At 40.2% G+C, this 19,202-nt stretch overlaps 3 protein-coding genes and 1 long non-coding RNA gene across 4 annotated transcripts; 2 read left to right on the top strand and 2 right to left on the bottom strand.

Annotated features, from left to right (window-relative positions):
- The first annotated feature begins 68 nt into the window (after positions 1-68).
- hddc3 (HD domain containing 3) lies at positions 69-2,803 on the top strand. The gene is given in 5 exon segments (NM_001200923.1): positions 69-172; positions 254-372; positions 479-534; positions 2,110-2,350; positions 2,453-2,803. Coding segments are annotated over 4 exon segments (540 nt in total). The 5' UTR covers positions 69-172; positions 254-260; the 3' UTR covers positions 2,584-2,803.
- Positions 1,207-7,751, bottom strand: LOC128629255 (uncharacterized). Its single transcript, XR_008393586.1, has 2 exons — positions 5,080-7,751; positions 1,207-1,624 (listed from the first exon to the last, which is right to left on the bottom strand). It is a non-coding gene; the product is annotated as an uncharacterized LOC128629255 (long non-coding RNA).
- Positions 7,752-7,862: 111 nt separating this feature from the next.
- mfap1 (microfibril associated protein 1) lies at positions 7,863-13,769 on the top strand. Its single transcript, XM_017458789.3, has 8 exons — positions 7,863-8,076; positions 8,666-8,882; positions 9,816-9,951; positions 10,319-10,506; positions 11,762-12,031; positions 12,123-12,282; positions 12,383-12,472; positions 13,332-13,769. Exons 1-8 carry the CDS (start codon positions 7,995-7,997, stop codon positions 13,509-13,511), a joined length of 1,323 nt encoding a protein of 440 aa, XP_017314278.1. The 5' UTR covers positions 7,863-7,994; the 3' UTR covers positions 13,512-13,769.
- hypk (huntingtin interacting protein K) lies at positions 13,629-17,417 on the bottom strand. Its single transcript, XM_017458790.3, has 4 exons — positions 17,218-17,417; positions 14,642-14,697; positions 14,156-14,207; positions 13,629-14,087 (listed from the first exon to the last, which is right to left on the bottom strand). Exons 1-4 carry the CDS (start codon positions 17,395-17,397, stop codon positions 13,992-13,994), a joined length of 384 nt encoding a protein of 127 aa, XP_017314279.1. The 5' UTR covers positions 17,398-17,417; the 3' UTR covers positions 13,629-13,991.
- Between the last annotated feature and the right edge of the window lie 1,785 nt (positions 17,418-19,202).

Below are 19,202 nucleotides of genomic sequence, written 5' to 3'. Positions count from 1 at the left end.
CAATTTTTGTAAGTATCGGCTAACCAATCATAATGTAGGAGGCGGGACTTGTTATAAAAAAATAAAAAAAAAGAAGGTGTAGGCACAATGATTAGGTTGTTTCTATAGCAAGAAACAACAACATTCACGTCAAATAGTTCATCTGTACCTGCTGTGGAATTTAAATAAACAGGTAGGTGATCATGTAAAAGCCTGAATTAGTTTCGGATGGTGTTAAAGTGCATTTCTAACGTCATGTGTGCCCTTTGTACAGTGCAGACATGAGCTCAGAGCTACCGCTCTTGCTGGAGACCATTAACTTCGCTGCAGAGAAACACCGAAATCAACGCCGCAAAGATCCTGATGCAACCCCGTACATCAACCACCCCATAGGTACCAAACACTAACACTGAGCCAGCATTTCTTTACACAAATCTCAACCTGTAGGAACATCTGACACCTTCTGAGATGGTCTAAAAGCCCTGATACACTTTCACAGGAGTGGCGAGGATCCTGAGTCATGAAGGTGGAGTCACAGATATTGAAGTTTTGCAAGTGAGTAGTGATGTGTCGTTCATTTTGAATTCATCTTTAATATGACTCGGGAACAGCGAGTTGTCCTCATAGAGTGATTCATTCATTTTTGACCGCGCATGCGCTGTAACATCACCACAGGTTCTTTACGGGAAACATAAATGATTAGTTCACGTCTCGAGTTTTCGGGTTCGAGTCGTTCGTTCTTCCGGTGACCCCCGCATAGACAATGCACCATGCAGTACCGGAAACGAGATGAACAAACGACTCGAACCCGAAGACTCCAGAGTTGAACTAATCATTTCTGTTTCCGGGGAACAAACGCGACAAATGTGACGTCACAAAAGAAACGACTTTGATCAGGAGGTGAACTAACAGCCTGTATAACCTGAAGACCTAATGCTAAAATATTAATCATTTCTGTTTCTCATAATTCAGCCTTGGCTACATTAGCTTATAGTTTGCTACTTTGTTAAGTACTAGATGTGTTGGGGAATTTAACATGTAACATTTTATTTATATTCTGTTGAAATGAACGAAATGACTCAAAAATCAGATTTGTTCATTTTGCTGAATTAGATTCAAAGATCCGAGTCAGTAAAATGATCCAAACTTCCCATCACTGCAAGCGAGTCCACAATGTCCCTACACAAAGATGAATTTTAGATCTGTTGTAGCAATTTATACACCAGCCCTGTTGAATGCTCGATTCTGATTGGTCAGAAGGTGTGGCTTCATTTTCTGTAATAGCAGCTCTGATGGTAGTTCCAGTTACTGTTTATATTAATGTCCTTCTATCGTTTCTATAGTAAGACAGCTCGTACCGGGACTTATGTCATGAACGCTCCACCTAAACATATCAAACGTATGTGCAATTATTGATATGGTGAAGTTTTCTGAGACGAGTTGGGGGTTCGAATCCTGGCTCCACCCTGTGTGTGTGGAGCATGCATGTTCGGGGTACTCCGGTTTCCTCCCCCAGTCCAGAGACATGCACCGTAGGCTGACTGGCATCTCTAAATTATCCATAGTGTGTGATTGTGCCCTCTGATAGGTTGGCACCCCATGTGCCCCGAGTTCCCTGAGATAGTCTCCAGGCTCCCCTGCGACCCTGTGTAGGATAAGCATTATGGAAAATGGATACATGGAAGGAGTCTAAAGTGTCAACACTTTATAACCGTTTTTTTAAAGACTTCAAGAGGGCGTTACGCTTTCTGATTTCTTGGTAACATAAAACATAAAATAAAAAGAGAGACTGGTTGGGAATGATTGTTTATAGCTAATATAAATGATAACAATGAACTAATCTGATTTGTTCACACACATTCCACAACAGTAAACGATGTCTATAAACTGATGAAGTGTGACATAGTTCTTTCATTCATTTACATTAAGTTGTGTTTTATTCCCTGTTTAATGGAGATTAGTGTGTGCAAATAAATTTTCACCGAAGCCACATGAGGTACATTGATAAAGTAATTTGAAGTACATTGATGATCATGTCCGTCATGCCAGAGTGATGTGTTATTGATGCTAATGTCTATGATTAAAAAAAAAGTCTATTTGCAGTGAGCTCTTTTGTATAAAATAATTCAGGCAGCTGTGCTTCATGACACTGTAGAAGACACAGACACCACTTTTGAAGAACTGGAAGCTATGTTTGGAAATAAAGTAGCTAAGATTGTCCAGGAAGTGACTGATGACAAAACGCTACCTAAACAGGAAAGGAAACTTCAGCAGGTGGAACACGCACTCCACTGCAGCCATCAAGCCAAACTGGTCAAACTGGCTGACAAACTGTACAACCTACGCGACCTCAATCGCTGCACCCCTGAAGGTGTGTTGTGTTCTGCTGTTTAGAAATTTGATTGGAGTGATGAGGAACAGAGCTCTGTATTTTTTAATTCACGCAAAAATGTCCCCGTCTGTTTACTGACAGGCTGGACAGCGGTGCGTGTTCAGGAGTATTTTGTATGGGCGGCTCAGGTAGTAAAACGGCTTCGTGGAACCAACACTGCACTTGAGGAAAAGCTGCTCCAGCTCTTCAAGGAGAGAGACGTGGACATGTGAGGATGATCAAGGAGCTTTTCACCTGGTGCAGCTTTAATATTGTTGTAAACACTCAATGATTAAGAGTGTCTGTAATTTTTTTCATCATTTCATAATATTTATGGATCAGACAATGCATTTTTATAGACTACGGTGGGGTTTTTTTGTTGTTTTTTTTTTTAATGAATACATTAATCAGATGAATGTATTGGTATGTTATTGACGCACAAAAAAAAAAAAAGTGTATATATAATCAAATTAATGTGAAAGAAATCTTCCTGCAGTAAGTTACTAATAAAGACTGGCCATATGTATAAGTATATGTAATAATACTTGTATATACATGTATAATGATTATTTAAGGCACAGCAGAGTTATGTGCCTTAATTACTGTATATGGAATGATGACTACTAAAATTATGTGCAATTTTATTAAAGTGACAATGTATGGTGGTGCAGTGGGTAGCGTTGTCTCTTCATGGTTTGAGGAGTCTCTGATTTGGGTCATTCTACAGAAACGTGCACTTCTGGAATGGCAGAATGTCTTAAAATGTATTTCTTTTTTTAACATTTAAACTTGGACCACATTATTACTTAAATCATTGGCTGTGTGAATACACTTAAATGACAGCTTAATTATTTTTTTCATTTTTTGTGCATTTATTTAAAGATGGCATGCACCGTCTATTTGTCACTGGTGTTACCTTACTCATTTGGCAATAATAAAAACCTTTATGAAATATTATTTTTCAATCTCTTAAGCACATTAATAATGCAACAAATCAGAAGATTATTTTATTTTGATTTGTTATGGTTTGTTAAAAGTGTGGTTTAATGATGTTTTTTCAGTTGCACAACCATGAAAATATTTATTAAAAATAACTATTATAAACAAGTAATGATGCAATCCTTGGAATCTGAACTCTTGTGTAGCAACATGTAATGAATATAAAATTATCATCATGTCAAACATGACACATTTTATTTAATGATGCAGAAAAAACACAGTAACGCCGGTGACATACAAGTCCATAGATCCTTATTCCTCAATTCTAATTAAGAAAATGGTTTCATTTGGCATGCAGCCAAACTCATTGACAATATGTCAAAACACTTGAACGTTCATAAACAACAGTTTAAGCACATTTGAACTGAATTAAGAGTAACAACTAAAACGGCCTGTTGTGGAAATTAGACAACACTCTCAGACTCGTCCTCTGAAGGTAAAAAAAAAAAAAGGTTTATTACAGAAAGATTTTTAACAGGACAGAATAAAGCATGATAGAATAATGAGAGCGCTCTGAAGCGCTTGTGCTGAACCACTACTATATGAAACGCGGAGCATGACACACTTCTGTGTACCGATAAGAAGCAGTTTGAGGCAGTTCAAACATGTTTCCCTTGGGCCCACAGCCCGAGAGGCACCTTCTTCAATTGTGGGTGTATCTCTATGGGTGTGGGGCTTGTCCCAAGGTTCAGAAACATTCCCTCGTCATGACATATTACATCCAGGTTAACCTTGCACATTTCCTGAAAGAATTTTTTATAAGCTCCCAGCGTCTGGCTGTACCATATGTTGGAGGTGGGCTTCTGTTCCCAATCTGTAATTTTCCCACTCTCACATAATTTGACCCATGGTCCCACGTCGTTCTACTGTTTGTTCTTTATTTTGGCTAATGAGACGTGAGGCGCTGATTCTGGGACGAAAAATGCGCGCAACTGCGTGTCACTCAATTTGACTGAACATGCACAAAATTTGTCACACCGATATATGTACAGCTCTTCGCTTTCTGGAATATCCATAAACCATTCTTTCTCAAAATTAAAGTCTCTTCCTTCATGCACTTGTGCTGTGCAATGAAGGGCAGAGGACAGCATAAAATAAACATAGTTGTCCTTCATCTTATCATGTGCCTACGTCAACAAACGAGCACAGGCTCTAGGCTTGTTATGCATGGACCATTGATAAACACAGAGCTCTGTTTCTTTAACAAATGGAGTTCTTAAAGGTGAGTCATCAGTTATTGTTACTCCCTGAGGTGAGGAGATCAAATTTAAGTGTAAAACACACATTAAGTCCCTGCCCAGTAGATTTACTGGACATGAAGATGAAATTAGGAATTGGTGGGTTACTCTTTTCCCATTTTCACATTCACAAACTACCGGTTCAGAGAAACGTTCAAATACGGAACGTTCTGTCACACTCATGGAGCGCAGTGACCGTGAACTCATTTTCGGGGATTCTTTTAATTCACAGTGTTTTATTACTGAATACGTTGCTCCTGTATCTACCAAAAATGTGACACTTTGTCCATTAATTACAAGAGATTTACATGGTAACTGTAAAAGGAGAGGCATTATACTTTAAAAGGTTAAGGGTCATGACTGGTTCAGACATTTGTGAATTGTCAGTCTGACTAATGTTGGATGTGGGTGTGTGCATATATTCCTGTTCTTTGTGAGCTAACTGATAGTTTGGATGTCTAATGTCACCTCTTCTGTTCCCAGGTGCCTCACCTTTCCCTTCCTCTGCCTGTCAGTCGGCTTCTGCTCTGGACAGTCTCTTGCAAAATGTCCAACTTCTCCGCAGATAAAACATGTGAAGTTGTATCTATGGGGCTTGCCACCTGGCCTTCCTCGTCCGTTTCCTTTTGGTTTTCCTCTCCATGCCACTCCTCTTCCTCTGCCCCCCAGTTGTATTCGCTGGGGCTGTACGCTACCAGCTTGTAACATGGTTAGTGTGGTTGTGTGGAGGTCTTTTCCCCTCTTCTGTGTCTTTCTGTCCTATGCGTCTCGTAAGAGCTTCTCCACATGGATTGAATACCTCTCCACTTGTGTGAGGTTTCCGGTGTCCTAGGCGATACATTGTTGTTTGACTATAGCGGCAATTTCTGGTTTCATGCCGTTCATAAAGCTGTTTCTGAAATGTGCCTCCCATGCTGTGACGGCCACCTGCCCATCTGCCAGAGCGTCGGGTTTCTCCAAGCCTGAGTTTGCGTCATGGATCTCAGTGAGCCTGGACAGGTACTGTTATACAGTCTCTGAGTCTTGTTGTTTGCACTTTGCTATTTTTGTCATGTCCAGTCGCACAGGAAAGGTGTTCGTCAGCCTCTGCTGGAGCACCATGATTTGTGCTCTGTACCTTGCGTTGACTCCATCATCCCACTGTGGGTTGATCAGACGGACATCGTTCTCAGGGAATTCACGTGAAACCTTGGCCCAATCCGTGCCAAGTTTCGCCATGAGCAGTCGTTGTAGTTCATGAGTGGTGGGTCTGAATTCTCTGCAGAATATCTGAAGTTCATCCCCAAACTTTCGCCCTCCTACTTTGCGCCAGCAGATGCGTCACACTGCTCCTGATGTCTTCCAATGTCCAGGTCTGTGAACTAGCATATGGCCTCCTTCTCTGGCCACTTCTAGCATTGGGGCATTTACCACGGCGTGCACTGTCCCTTCTCTGTCCAATTTTGTTGGTCTGAAGCCCTCAGGCAGCAATGTTGTTGGTCCCTTCACTTGGGATCTCGTGTGTAACGCCACCGGTGAAGTTAGGACGGCTGGAGCATAGTTCAGTGGGGGTTGGTTCTCAGTTCTGACAGGTTCGGATGGAGTGGCGTAGGCTGGGCCGCTTCATCTTGAGGAGGTGCCTCTGAAACTGCAGGTTCCTTCCACCTTCCTGGCTGTGGGTGTCGCGGTGGGGCGGAGTCCAGGTTGGGATCGTTTTTCTGCAATTTAGCACACTGAGAAACAGATCAGGGCCCTGCCTGAATTTTTTTCTCTCTTTTATGCGCCTCGCTCTGCCATTCAACAAATGCCTTCCAGTCTGCTAAAAACTGCACTTCGCTCTTTGTTTTAGGGGTCTCTCTCTCCCTCCTTTATCTCCAAATTAAATTTCTGTTGTTCTAAATGTCTGAGACTAAAACTACCTTTTTCTGGGAAAGCACATTCTTTAACCCATACATCATATTGGTTCGAACATCCTTCTCCTTAGTTAAGTCGCATAAATGTGATATTAGGACCAACATATGAACACCCTGTACAAACCATAGCATGTGTCACAGGATGTGCTTTGCTACATGTTTTTCCCTTCTTTTAAAAAAAAAATTTTTTTACAGCTTCTGTAACTTTCAAAGTTTTCATCAATTTAACATGCTATGAAAATCAAGTAAATATGCATTCCTGTGCACAGACAGAAAAGGTTCTAGTATGTGCCAAATCTCTAGACATTCAATTAATCGTATAACCTATAGGTTCCATAGAGCAAACCTTAAGAATGTAAGAGTTTACCTGTGAGGGAAAGTCCACATACAGCAGTTTGGTAGCACTTACAGTTTTCTCTTCCCTTCTTCTTCTTTTTTTTAAATTTCTTTTTATTATTATATATATTTTTTAATCTCAGTAAAATTTACTTGTGCGTTAAATTTGCCAAATATATCATGTACCGCTGAGATGATGGAATGAGTCAATGGGGCATGCCACTTGATAATAACCCACCGCAAAAATACTGCGCCTCTTGCGCTTCTTAATAAGTACTCTCTTTACTTATTTATTGCTCGAACCGGACTCTTTCCGTTAGCAAATATTTTCACCGCTATTATCTCTCTCTCTATATATATAGCCGTCGGTATATATCTTAGTTTTGAAGCTGTGAACTAAGAAACACCAATATCTCTGCCGTTGCAGAGGCGAAGTTCCTGGAACTTCTTATAAGAAATCGCTCCATGTAATACTTCTCTCAATGTAATATGCGCATTTCTTATATCATTGACTCCCTTCCATACAGACAGCAAAACACTATGACGTCATAAAATTCTAATTCTAATTCCTTGATGATTCCTACCAGTCAGTAGTGAGGCCACTGTTGTCCAGAAAAGCTGAAAAAACCCATTTTACAATTTATGTTACCTTATTTCACTTGTCTAGCTGTCTCAGAATGATCTCCCAGAACCTCTGATCAATTTCAGCTGAATGCCTATTCAGTGCTAGGGCTCTGGAATCAGGCACATGATCTGGTCATCATGATGCCAGTTAATATCATCTCTGGGGCTCGGCCAGAAGAACTTATTTAATTTAAATAAGTTTAAATTTTTTAATCCTCAGTTTCCTGGATAAAAATCATAATTTGAAGTTTACAGCCCAGTCTACAGTGTGGAACCTTACGGTTGCAAAGGTTTCCAGCGGCACGATTATAAGACCGGATGTCCGTTTGCGATTCTGATTAGCGAACTGCGTGTAGTGATAAACTAACAGCCAATAGCAGCGGAGAACTGGAGATATTAGCCAATCCTAGCTCAGGAGGCGGGATTTGTTGGCGTACCGAACGGCGAGAGAAAAAAATACGTTTCCAAACAGTTCCTGTCTTTCGTTCAGGACAGTAAACAAACGGCTAACGAGAAATAATTATATCGATTAAGGAGACAATTAAACTGTCCAATATGTCTGGACAAAACCTCCTTAATGCTAAACAGCCGCCGATTCAATCTACGGCAGGCGCTGTACCTGTGCGAAATGACAAAGGTGAGTGCTAAATCAGAACGCTAAGGTTAGCGTCTAGCTAAGCTAACGCTAACTCTTAGGTTTTATTTCGTTATTCCCTGGCGGTTTAAGATTTAAAATATTTATATAACATTAACGATTTGGCAACACACAAGAAAATGTCAGTGATTTGCGAACTTTATTTTCTTTATCGAATAGCTAGCATTGGCAAAGGTGCTAGCTAATTGCTGCATGCCATCCGGCTAGCTACTGTCAGCGCGACACCGCTGTAGCCTGAAGCATAAAACTCGGGTGTAGTGAACACTATGTATGTAGTGTATACAGGGAGCATTGTGCCGTTTAGGATTGAGTCGTTGATAGTTGTGAAGTAATAAATTAATTTATTTGCACAAATAATAGTCTAAATTATCTCTTCCTGTGTTTAATTTAACATCCAGGTTTCCCTCTACATATGCGTTCTTGTAATAAAGATTAATAATGCACATAAATGTTTGAGAAAAGGCATTGGATTATAAATTCCTTTATTTTTGCCAAATATTTGACTTTTGAGGAAGTTTGGATTCACCCAAGTTGTTTTTACAAAGTGTTAATGCACCTTTTTCTTGTGCAGGTGAGCTTTCTATGGAAAAGGTGAAGGTGAAGCGCTATGTCTCAGGAAAGCGCCCAGATTACGCTCCGATGGAGTCGTCGGATGAAGAAGAGGAAGATTTCCAGTTCGTTAAGAAAGGCAAGGAGGCAGAACCGGAGATGGAAATTGAAGAGGAGGATGTATCAGACCCTCGCCTTCGCCGTCTCATGAACCGTGTGTCGGAAGACGTTGAAGAAAGGTATCTTTGGGTGTTTTCAGCCCTCTAGATTTGCGCTTTGTTCTGAAACGGGGACTTCAGTTGTTACAACGTTGCGTTTTCTCCTTGGCATGGTTTACTTTCATGAGGCAACGTTTCAAAGCATACCAAAATGTGTTTGTGCAAGTCACACGTGATTTAAACTGCCCTCTCATTGGTCAGAATGCACCTGTTTATTTTCCAGGGTTCTACTCATAGCGCTCGTCCGTCCATCCATCCAGATGGATAGACAGCAGCTCCATGATCTTATTGTTGCTTTCTTTTTATCTGAAGTTATCATAATTTATCTCGTATATATGTTCCATAGAGTGGTTAAAGCCCATCTCCTTGAGACATTCGCTAAACACTTTGTAAACCTCTGTGTTTTTATGCGTTTTGAAAGGAAAATGTTTGTCAGACCAAATTTCACAGTATATTAAGCATATACAGGTTGGTTTTTTTGGTCCGTTTGGTTGGACTGATTTCTCACCACAAGCGAGCCACTCTAGAGTTCATTTGCAATGGTGCCGAGGTGGTCTCGGACCGGTTGTTTTGGCGTGGATCCAGTGGTTAAAGGCTCTTGGTTACTGATCAGAAGGTCATAAGTTCAAGCCTCAAGACTACCAAGCTACCACTGTTGGGCCCTTGGGCAAGGCCCTTAACCCTTAATTGCTCAGTTGTATAAATGAGAGAGATGTAAGTCGCTCTGGATAAGGGCTTCTGCCAAATGCCATAAATGTAATGGATCCAAGCGCGATTGCTGTGTCCCTATACGTCTAAACTAAACGAACCGAACCAAGGGAGAAAATGCGCCAGGTTCCAAAACAACCTCTCAAAATGAGTCAGGTGTGAAAACACCCTTTTTATATCCATTTTTTATATATGTTGCATATGTTTTAAACGCAGTTTAACACGTGGGCTTTCTTTCCTCATCAGACTTGCACGCCACAGACAAATTGCTGAACCGGAGCTGATTGCCGAGAGCAGTGAGGATTCAGATGAGGGAACCTGGCACCCGGAGCGAGAGGAGAGCAGCGAAGATGAAGAAGAAGAGGAGGAAGTGGATGATGAGGCGAGCAGTTTGAAAATAATCCTGTGTAAAATCGTGTATTAACTGTTTGAAGATAAGCCGACCTTCACACTGATAAGCGACAGGCAGCCTGTCGTGTTCTGCCCAGTCTAGTTATCGATCTGTTACTGATGATCAACCTCGATACTAAGTATAGATCAGTGCATCCATCTTTGTACAACACAGAGGCTTAAACATCTTAGATTATACCTAATTTCTTATGGGATCCTAAAATGAGACACACCTACAAATGACCTCATCTTCTGAGTTGGCCACGGGAGTGTGTGTGTGTGTGTGTGTGTGTGGAGAATTGTCTGATGTTTCTTTATTGTGAGCTGTTGCTAAAATTACATGTGTATCGTTGTTGTAGGAAATCGAGAGGCGGCGAGCGATGATGAGGCAGCGAGCACAGGAGAGGAAGAACGAGGAGACGGAGGTCATGGAGGTGGAGGAAGAAGGGAAGTCCGGTGAAGACTCGGAGTCTGAGTCTGAGTATGAGGAGTACACCGACAGCGAGGATGAAGCTGAACCGCGGTTAAAACCCGTCTTCATCCGCAAGTGAGTAGTGTTTCAATCAGTAAATATAAACATCCAACATTTTGTCTGTACACTTGCACAGTTACATAATAATTGCACAGTTAGTTGATCATCCACACCAAAGTCGTGGCGTTTAATGTCTGACACGCAGGAACAGTGAAAGTATTTAAACCACTGTTGGTGGTCTTGCTAACTTTTGCCATACTTAGTCATGAAAAGACTTCATGTCCGGTCACCTAATAGACATGCACAGTGCATCATGAATCTTGCTCTGCAATCGCATCAGCTAGACAACTCTGTTGCGTTATAATGGCAAAAAATAATTGACAGAGGACCGCCTCTTTGAGGGAATTCCCTGATTGGTTTGTTCAGCAAAACTAAAAACTGATCCCAGGACAGTCAAATTAGCTACAATTTCATTCCAGGAACATCGCAGAAAACATTTTGGAACAAAGCACCATTTCTATCCCGTGTGAACCCCAAGAGAACAAAATCGTCACTTCCCGGGAAACCGGCACAAAGTATCAACGCAAACGGATGTTGTCGCATGCGGGGAAGCCACCAAGCTTCTTTTTTTAATATAAAAAATGAATTGCACTTCAAAGTGCGCAGATCGGAGGAGGAGGAATGATATTCGGGAACGGAGTCGTGTGAGAGAGATCTGCGAGGTCATTCTACCAAATCGTTTCGATGACCGACTTTGGCTCAGGAATTTCAGGATGACAAAAACAACATTTGAGATGCTGAGGTCCGCTGGTTATTCCAGTTATATGCCGACCCACCAATCACATGATTTGTCGAGGCAAAGTCACATGACCTTTTTTCTTTTTTTTGCGCACGGAGGTGTTTATATCATAGTTCATGCACACGTCGTCTTATTGAATTAAAAAAATGCATTTTTAATGCACATTTTGGAGATTTTCATTTGCATCTGGTGTTTCCAAATTCTGGTGCAAATTCTGAAAGGTGTTATTTCGGACTTTGTTTCTAATCGCTTCATTTTACCAGAGGACATCTGCTGGTGAGGTTTATAAGGGTTTTGACTGGCCAATTCGCTTAAATTTTTATCATTTGTACAAATTCCCATAGATAACTCTGAGTAAAGCACCGTAGCCCAGATGTAGGTCATCATTACACAACATTCAAACAATAACAGTAGCATGGAGCACGTATTGGACGAAACAGCAAATCTTTTTTTTTAATCATTTCAGTCCCCAGGTAGAAGTACTCTGCTTGAATACGGCGTAACGTATTGGTGTTGGTGTGTGTCTGTCAGGAAGGACAGGGTGACTGTGGCTGAACGTGAGGCTGAAGAGCAGAGACAGAAGGAGCTGGAAATTGAAGCCAAGAAACAGGCGGAGGAGAGGCGTCGCTACACCCTGAAGATCGTAGAGGAAGAAGCCAAGAAGGAGTATGAGGAGAACAAACGCAGTCTGGCTGCTCTGGATGCCCTGGACACGGACGGAGAAAATGAAGAAGAGGAGTACGAGGCCTGGAAGGTCAGAGAGCTGAAGAGAATCAAGAGGGACCGAGAGGCTCGAGAAACGTAAGTTCTGTTTTTGTCTAGCAAGCAAGGTAAAGTATTTTATTGTGTGGTTCCAAGACTCACTCGTCTATGTGTCCCGTGCGATCTCTAGAATCGAGAAGGAAAAAGCCGAAATCGAGAGATTCCACAACCTCACAGAGGAGGAGCGTAGAGCCGAACTCCGCGTCAACGGCAAACTCATCACCAACAAAGCAACCAAGGGCAAGTACAAGTTCCTGCAGAAGTACTACCACAGAGGAGCTTTCTTCATGGTGAGTGAAGCTCGGGGATGAACGATCAAGAAAGACGAGTAGTCAATTACGTTCTTTCAAAAGACTTTCTTGTTAAACCATTTCTGTGCTTCTGCGTTAGGATGAAGAGCAAGACGTGTTCAAGAGAGACTTCAGTGCACCAACGCTTGAGGATCATTTCAACAAAACTATTCTACCCAAAGTTATGCAGGTTGGTTCAGCGTCGGTTTTTCAACTTTGTGTGTATGTTATTTGGACAGCGCGTGCTGTTGGCCAGTTGTGTGCTAGGTACACCACAAAAATATTACAGTAGGCTGTCCAAAAGATCATCACTACACCTGTGTTCAGTTTATCTAGGCAGCGGGTTCGTCACAACTTGGTGACGCAAGATGCAATTGTGTCCCATTCGGGTGACTGCACGAGAGGAAGGTTCTTGTTAGGACACTTTCTGACCTGTTACTGTTTTCTCAATCTTAGTGAAGCTGATGCTTTGGATTTAGTTGCTTTCATTTGATAGAGACGGGAAATGCAATTACAAGTGAACTTTGGCAGACATTTGTACGTTCACATTTGCATTACATCACAATTTATGCATCCACAAATAGAAAACGCACCTGCAAGTACAATTTGCAGTTAGTTTTTATAATCATCCGTAAAATATTTCCATATCTGTGCTCGAGTGATTTTTCTGATTTCTACATACACAATGTCTGGGTATTTCTTGCCTATTGTTTTAAGAATACTGAGGTTTCTGACATACTACTCTTTTTGGCGTTCTGCTTCTGTCGAGTAGGGTAGCCTATCGCCACTTTCAACTATCTTGAGCTCTGGAGGAAGCATGTTTGCCCTCTCTGGTTGGTAGTGGTCCTGTGATTGGGGAGAACATGCAAGTGGCTGGGAATTAGCAATAATATTTGGAGAAAATGAGAAAATTAACACTGAGTATTTGTGGCATATTTGCTGAAATGTCGGAGTTTACGTTTGCTGTCCATCAACCATGTATTATGCCAAATCTGACTAGATTCCTATTCTGTAATAATATGGAACTATATTCTCTCTTGCTATTTCAGGTCAAGAACTTTGGTCGTTCAGGACGCACTAAGTACACACATCTGGTGGATCAGGACACCACCTCGTTTGACTCTGCTTGGGCTCAGGAGAGCGCCCAGAACAGCAAGTTCTTCAAACAGAAGGCAGGGGGAGTGCGAGACGTGTTCGATCGGCCTTCAGTGCAGAAGAGGAAGACATGAGTTACCTTCTGGATGTATACAAGTTCAGACACAGCTGAAATATTGGACTGTTTTTACTTTTTCCATCCACATCCCCTTCTGTGTTTTTCTTTAATGTAACAGTGACAATGAAAGGTGTTGCAGTGTGACAACAAATCTTGGTTTATTGCATTTTAATTTTGTACATCTGATGGATTCCTTTAAAGAATTTGACTCTGCTCAGACCTTTTGTAAAAATCTTTAGTTGTTGTGAATAAATTACTAGAACAGGAAAATTCATTCTAAGACATGCCTTGGTCTTATTCACACATTGAATATTTGTACAAAAAAAGTTACTAAAAATTAAGGAAGTCTTTACAAAAGCTGAGAGGTGGACATGGCTGAACTGCAACTTGTTAAACAAGATGTTTTATTACAAATCATAGATTTCAGCGTGAAGCGGGGTCACTGCTAAGAAAGAAGCACTCCCAAGACCCATGGTCACAGCTGGATCTTAACAGTTCAGTTGGTCAGTGCAATCAAAGCCTCCACAACGTTCCCCATGTGTTCCCTCAAGCTGCGCTCGGCCACGCCCCGCTGGATCTCCATCTCAGCCATCTGTTGATCAAAACAGTTTCAGCAGCAAGTTCTGATCATACAGCAGCTTTAATTCTCATTATACTTACAATGAGCTCTACATCCTCCTTCTTAATTGTAACTTTGGCCAATTCTTTTTCTCTGTGGAGAACATACAAATAGTACATTTAGCCATGTCTAGACAGTCCCTCCAGGATTTTGTGATCACAGAAATTAATGCAAAATCAAGGAACCTACACAATTTGCTTGAGCTTGCAATTGTTCTAAATTACAGCAGATTTCCATCTCATTCGATTCATGTGCGTCAAACATGAGTAGAATTAAAAGGTCTCGTTTACCAACAAACATCAATGCAAAAGACCGTGCAAAAACAACTCTGTGCAGTTTCACCATGTAGTTTTCGAAAAGCATACACACGAAAAAAAAACTTGCAATCCGCAAGACAAATTTTGAAAAATGCAGCAGCAAAGTCAAACAGTTTTTGGCCGCAACAATAACAAAACAAGTCTGAAATCCTGCTTTGATTGTCTATGTAATAATGTAAATTAAAAAAAAAAATGTAACCATCTCCTCACCTTTCCTGTTTTGCTTTCTGTTCTCTGGATCTCCTGTCACCAATCACGGACATGGCCTTCGAACACAAAAGCAGACGAAATATACAGTAAGGTAAATTAGCAGAAAACTACAAAACCAACAGAATATACAACAATTCTTTACAGCAGACTGGACATGTGGCATCAAATACATCTGCTTCAGGTGATGGATTTACATTAGTTGTACTTGGATTATTAATATCTGAAGTTGGCTCCCCATCTGAAAAACTGAACAGAATGTATTCCATGCGTTTGTGCTGGTTTGGTTTTTGAGATATTACACCTGCTGTATGACCTACAGTGAAGGCACGGTACATTAAAGCCCATTCACCTTAAGCAAATCGACAATCTAAACAGATCAATGTCATGTGTTTCGCACCGATTCAACGGTTAAGGCTCTAGGTTACTGATCAGAAGGTTGGGGTTTGAAGCCCGAGCACTACCAAGGTGCCACTGTTAAGCCCTTGAGCTGAAACCCTTAACCCGCTCTGCTCCAGGGGCACTGTATCATGACCTTCCCAACAAGCTGGGATAAGCGAAGAAAAGAATTTGACTAATGTATGTGAGACAAATAAAGGCTTCTTCATCTGGGTTCTGTCCCAAAAATATGAAAGTAGATGGACTGGCTACGTTAAATGTATACCCTTAAGTATGTGTGTGTGTGTGTGTGTGTGTGTGTGTGTGTGTGTGTAGTGCAGTGTGCTCAATGATGGCCAGGCTTCTCAAACATTCCCAGGACAGGCTCTGGATCCACTACAACCCTAACAAGGATAGTTACAGAAGGATGGAGTGATGGAAGGACCAACTTTAAAAATGAAAATAAAATAAATAGCACAAACACAGGATGTGAGTTTTACTCTGATTTTCCTATTTGTTTGAACAATGCAGAGGTCTCATACTTCATACACCAGAAATGATTAATATTTTAAGTAGTTTTATGCTAGTTTTAGTGACTGTATTTACACTGCAATGTTCCATCATTAATACGAAGGGAGGTCTTAACTGAAAAAAAAAAAAGTTCTAACCACTAGACATGAACATATCTTGGTTCACAGTAACTAATATAACGCCGTTTAACGCGCGACTCCGCCCACAAGCGAGGTGAATTGACAGGTGGTCACGTGACTAACACTGCCTCTTGAACATGATGGCACTTTGGTGAAAAGTATGGAGCATACATGCAAGCTTCTACATGATATAGCAGTGAAGTACTAGCACACACACAGTATAGGCATACATATTTCATCCATGATTATTATGTTATAATAGACATGGAGTTTATGTAAAGGCAGCACTAGAGGGAGAAAAATATCCAAGTGTCCATCCTGATAGAGATGAGATTAGGGAGATGAATATCTATGACAGGTAAAATTATAATAATAATAATAATAATAATACACCTACTGGGCCTCTATTTTAACATTTAAGTACATATCAGATATTTTTAAAAGTCTACAAGTATTTCATGTATTACTTTAACTTTTACTCAAGTCATTTCCCTGTATGGATCAAACTCATTACTACTACTGGACACTGTACAAAACTCTGATACTCCCTACACAAGTGCACTACACAGGGTAAGAAGTAATTCACCACATTTGTAGTACAAGTCCACTAGAGTAGTTTATGATACAGCCGTTCACTCAAACTGTGTGTGAGAGAGAGTGAGTGTGTGAGAGAGAGTGAGTGTGTGTGAGAGAGTGAGAGAGAGTGAGTGAGAGTGAGTGAATGAGGGAGTATGAGTGAGAGAAAGAAAGTGTGAGTGTATGAGTGAGAGAGAAAGAGAGAGTGTGTGTGTGAGTATGAGTGTGTGAATGAGTAAGAGAGTGAGTGAGTGTATGAGTGAGTGTATGAGTGAGTGAGAGAGTGCATGAGTGTGAGAAAGTGAGTATGAGTGAGTGAGAGAAAGAGTGAGTGTATGAGTGAGTGTGTGTGAGTGAGAGAGTGTGTGAGTGAGAGAGAGTCAGCAAGAGAGAGTGAGCAAGAGAGAGAGTCTATGAGTGAGAGAGTGTGTATGAGTGAGAGAGAGAGTGTATGAGAGAGAGAGAGTATATGAGTGAGAGAGTGTGTATGAGTGAGAGAGAGAGTGTATGAGAGAGAGTATATGAGTGAGTGAGAGAGTATGAGTGAGAGAGAGAATGAGAGTGTATGAGTGAGAGTGTGTGTATGAGTGAGAGAGAGAGAGAGAGTGTATGAGTGAGCGAGTATGAGAGTGTATGAGTGAGAGAGAGAATGAGACTGAGTGAGTGTATGAGTGAGAGAGAGAGAGAGAGAGAGAGAGAGAGAGAGAGACAGAGAGAGAGAGCCCGCCCAACACACACATGCTATCACTCTAGCTAGTATGGTCCATACTTCCTCGGTAAGCTCTAGAGCATAAGACACTTAACCAGCACTTTCTGTTCTACAATTTCAACAAATGAGTCTAAGTCTAATCTTTTGTCTCATCCAGTGACCCCTCCTTATTAAACACACAGGACACGGCGCTTTTCCTCGGCACATGGTTAGCTAACACGGCTAGCTCAGCAATCTTTGTTAGCCTCTACTGAACCTCAACTCACCGTTTCCAAGTCCGAACTCGAGATTTCTTTCTCTTCTGCATAATCGGTGACTCTTTCTAAATCAGCAGCTCCACTGTCGTGTTTACGGGGTTTTTCTGTTGGCTTCCCGGTGCAATTCTCCTCCGCCTCCAGGTCCAAATCCACATCTCCCTCAGCCGCCATGTTCGCGTCCATCCGCATCCGGAACAAACGGAAGAGGACACGGAAAAGACCCGAGAACAAATCAAAGTAACACTCGACAAGCGAGTGGCGTAGCTAGTTCCGTTTCTAGTGAGAGAAGAAAGAAAAGAAAAACCAGATGGAAAAAAAACGAACCCTCACGAAAATAAATTTGATGCATTTCTGACACAATGATTAAAAATAACACAACTAATGATAAAATACGTTTTCAGGTATTATTATACAGATATAGCGCGTTAACCCCCGACATCATACAGTATTTACTATATATTTTTATTTAGAATATTCATTTACACTATATAAGTTATTAATTTATTTAAAATGTTAAGTTAAACTTTTAGATGACTTTAGTGAGTAGCATTAATGACAAAAATATATTATATTAGAAATGTTTAATTGTAATAATTTAAGTAAAATGAAAGGAAAAACCAAGAATTTCTGATACAATGCTCAAAAATTGCACAACAGCAACTATAACTCTGACAAATATACAATAATGTAATAATTAATTAAATAATATGTATTATTATCATATTATATTATATTATATAATAATAATAATATATAATGAATTAAATAATAACGGTTATATAAATATATATAACAATGTAATTAGAACTAAATAATAATAATAATAATGATTTTCTATTTCATTATATTATTTACATTATTTGCCAACTCACTACAACAAAATATTTCTAAATTATTTGTTACTATTCTCTTAGCTGAAAGTGGTTTATGAGTTTAAATTAAAATGTTAACTAAATTAATAACCTATCTAAACAGTAGCCAGTGGGTTTAAATTAATAATAATGTACATCTGGCACTTATGCTGTTTGTTCAAATACACAGGATACTATACTGGAGCAAATAACAGCCACATTACTTGATGTCTTCTCTCACAAGTTATAATATTTAAATTGTGTTTTTTACCACATTTTTTGTAATGTTTTATCCAATCATGATGTCATTGGATTAAGTATGGAATTTTACATGATCTCACTGGGCTATCCCAAAGATTACACTTACTCAAGAAAGTTTATACTCAAGTGTCATCCATTATTCAGTTGATAACTTTACCTGGCTGCAATAGATTTAAAGCTAAAAACTCAGTCAATTCAGAAAAGCCTCTGATGCTCATACTGAAGATCCTTTCAACACATTCAGTACTGACTGACTTTATACTATACAGTTGTGAAAGAGTAATAAATTAAATTTATATCACATTATCTGGTGTCACACAGAAGAGGATGGGCTCCTTTTTGAGTCTTGGTCATGGTTTGTTCATTAGTGATCTAAATCTGTATCTACATCTTGATTTCTGTAAAGTTGCTTTGTGACAATGTCCATTGTTAAAAACGTTTTATATATATATATATATATATATATATATATATATATATATATATATATATATATATACACACACACACACACACACACACACACACACACACACACACACACACACTATACAAATGTTTAGAAATGTTTACAAAAACTTCACCTATTACCTGTTCCCTCCTCCTGCCTTCCAAACCAATCCTTCAACTTAACCATAATCAGCTTAACAAAAAGGAAAGCTTTCCATCTTTAAAGACAACATCTACTCTCCAAAGTGCTTATCCTGACTGTGGACTCTTGAGGAATGATTCAGGAGTTTGACAGGTGCCGTTACTCCATTATCACCAACATCTTCATCCTACTGTATGACTGATCTGTGGATCTGGAGCTCCTCCTTGCAGTTTGATTACTGACAATGATGTGTTGGCGCTGTTTCTGGGTCCAAGTAAGATAATAATGCA

Source organism: Ictalurus punctatus, chromosome 27, assembly GCF_001660625.3.
Source record: "Ictalurus punctatus breed USDA103 chromosome 27, Coco_2.0, whole genome shotgun sequence".
NCBI classification, from domain to species: Eukaryota; Metazoa; Chordata; class Actinopteri; order Siluriformes; family Ictaluridae; genus Ictalurus; species Ictalurus punctatus.
Note: the sequence above shows the minus strand (reverse complement) of the source record. Positions and strands in the feature narration are given on the sequence as shown.

Bases quoted from the DNA above. Each gene is read 5' to 3' on its own strand.
- mfap1 (XM_017458789.3), top strand. From the start codon at position 7,995: ATGTCTGGACAAAACCTCCTTAATGCTAAACAGCCGCCGATTCAATCT. The intron at 8,077-8,665 runs GTGAGTGCTAAA...TTTCTTGTGCAG, and splicing joins ACCTGTGCGAAATGACAAAG to GTGAGCTTTCTATGGAAAAG. The intron at 9,952-10,318 runs GCGAGCAGTTTG...TCGTTGTTGTAG, and splicing joins AGGAGGAAGTGGATGATGAG to GAAATCGAGAGGCGGCGAGC.
- hypk (XM_017458790.3), bottom strand. From the start codon at position 17,397: ATGCGGATGGACGCGAACATGGCGGCTGAGGGAGATGTGGATTTGGAC. The intron at 14,698-17,217 runs GTGAGTTGAGGT...TTGTGTTCGAAG, and splicing joins CGAGTTCGGACTTGGAAACG to GCCATGTCCGTGATTGGTGA. The intron at 14,088-14,155 runs GTAAGTATAATG...TTTGATCAACAG, and splicing joins AGGAGGATGTAGAGCTCATT to ATGGCTGAGATGGAGATCCA.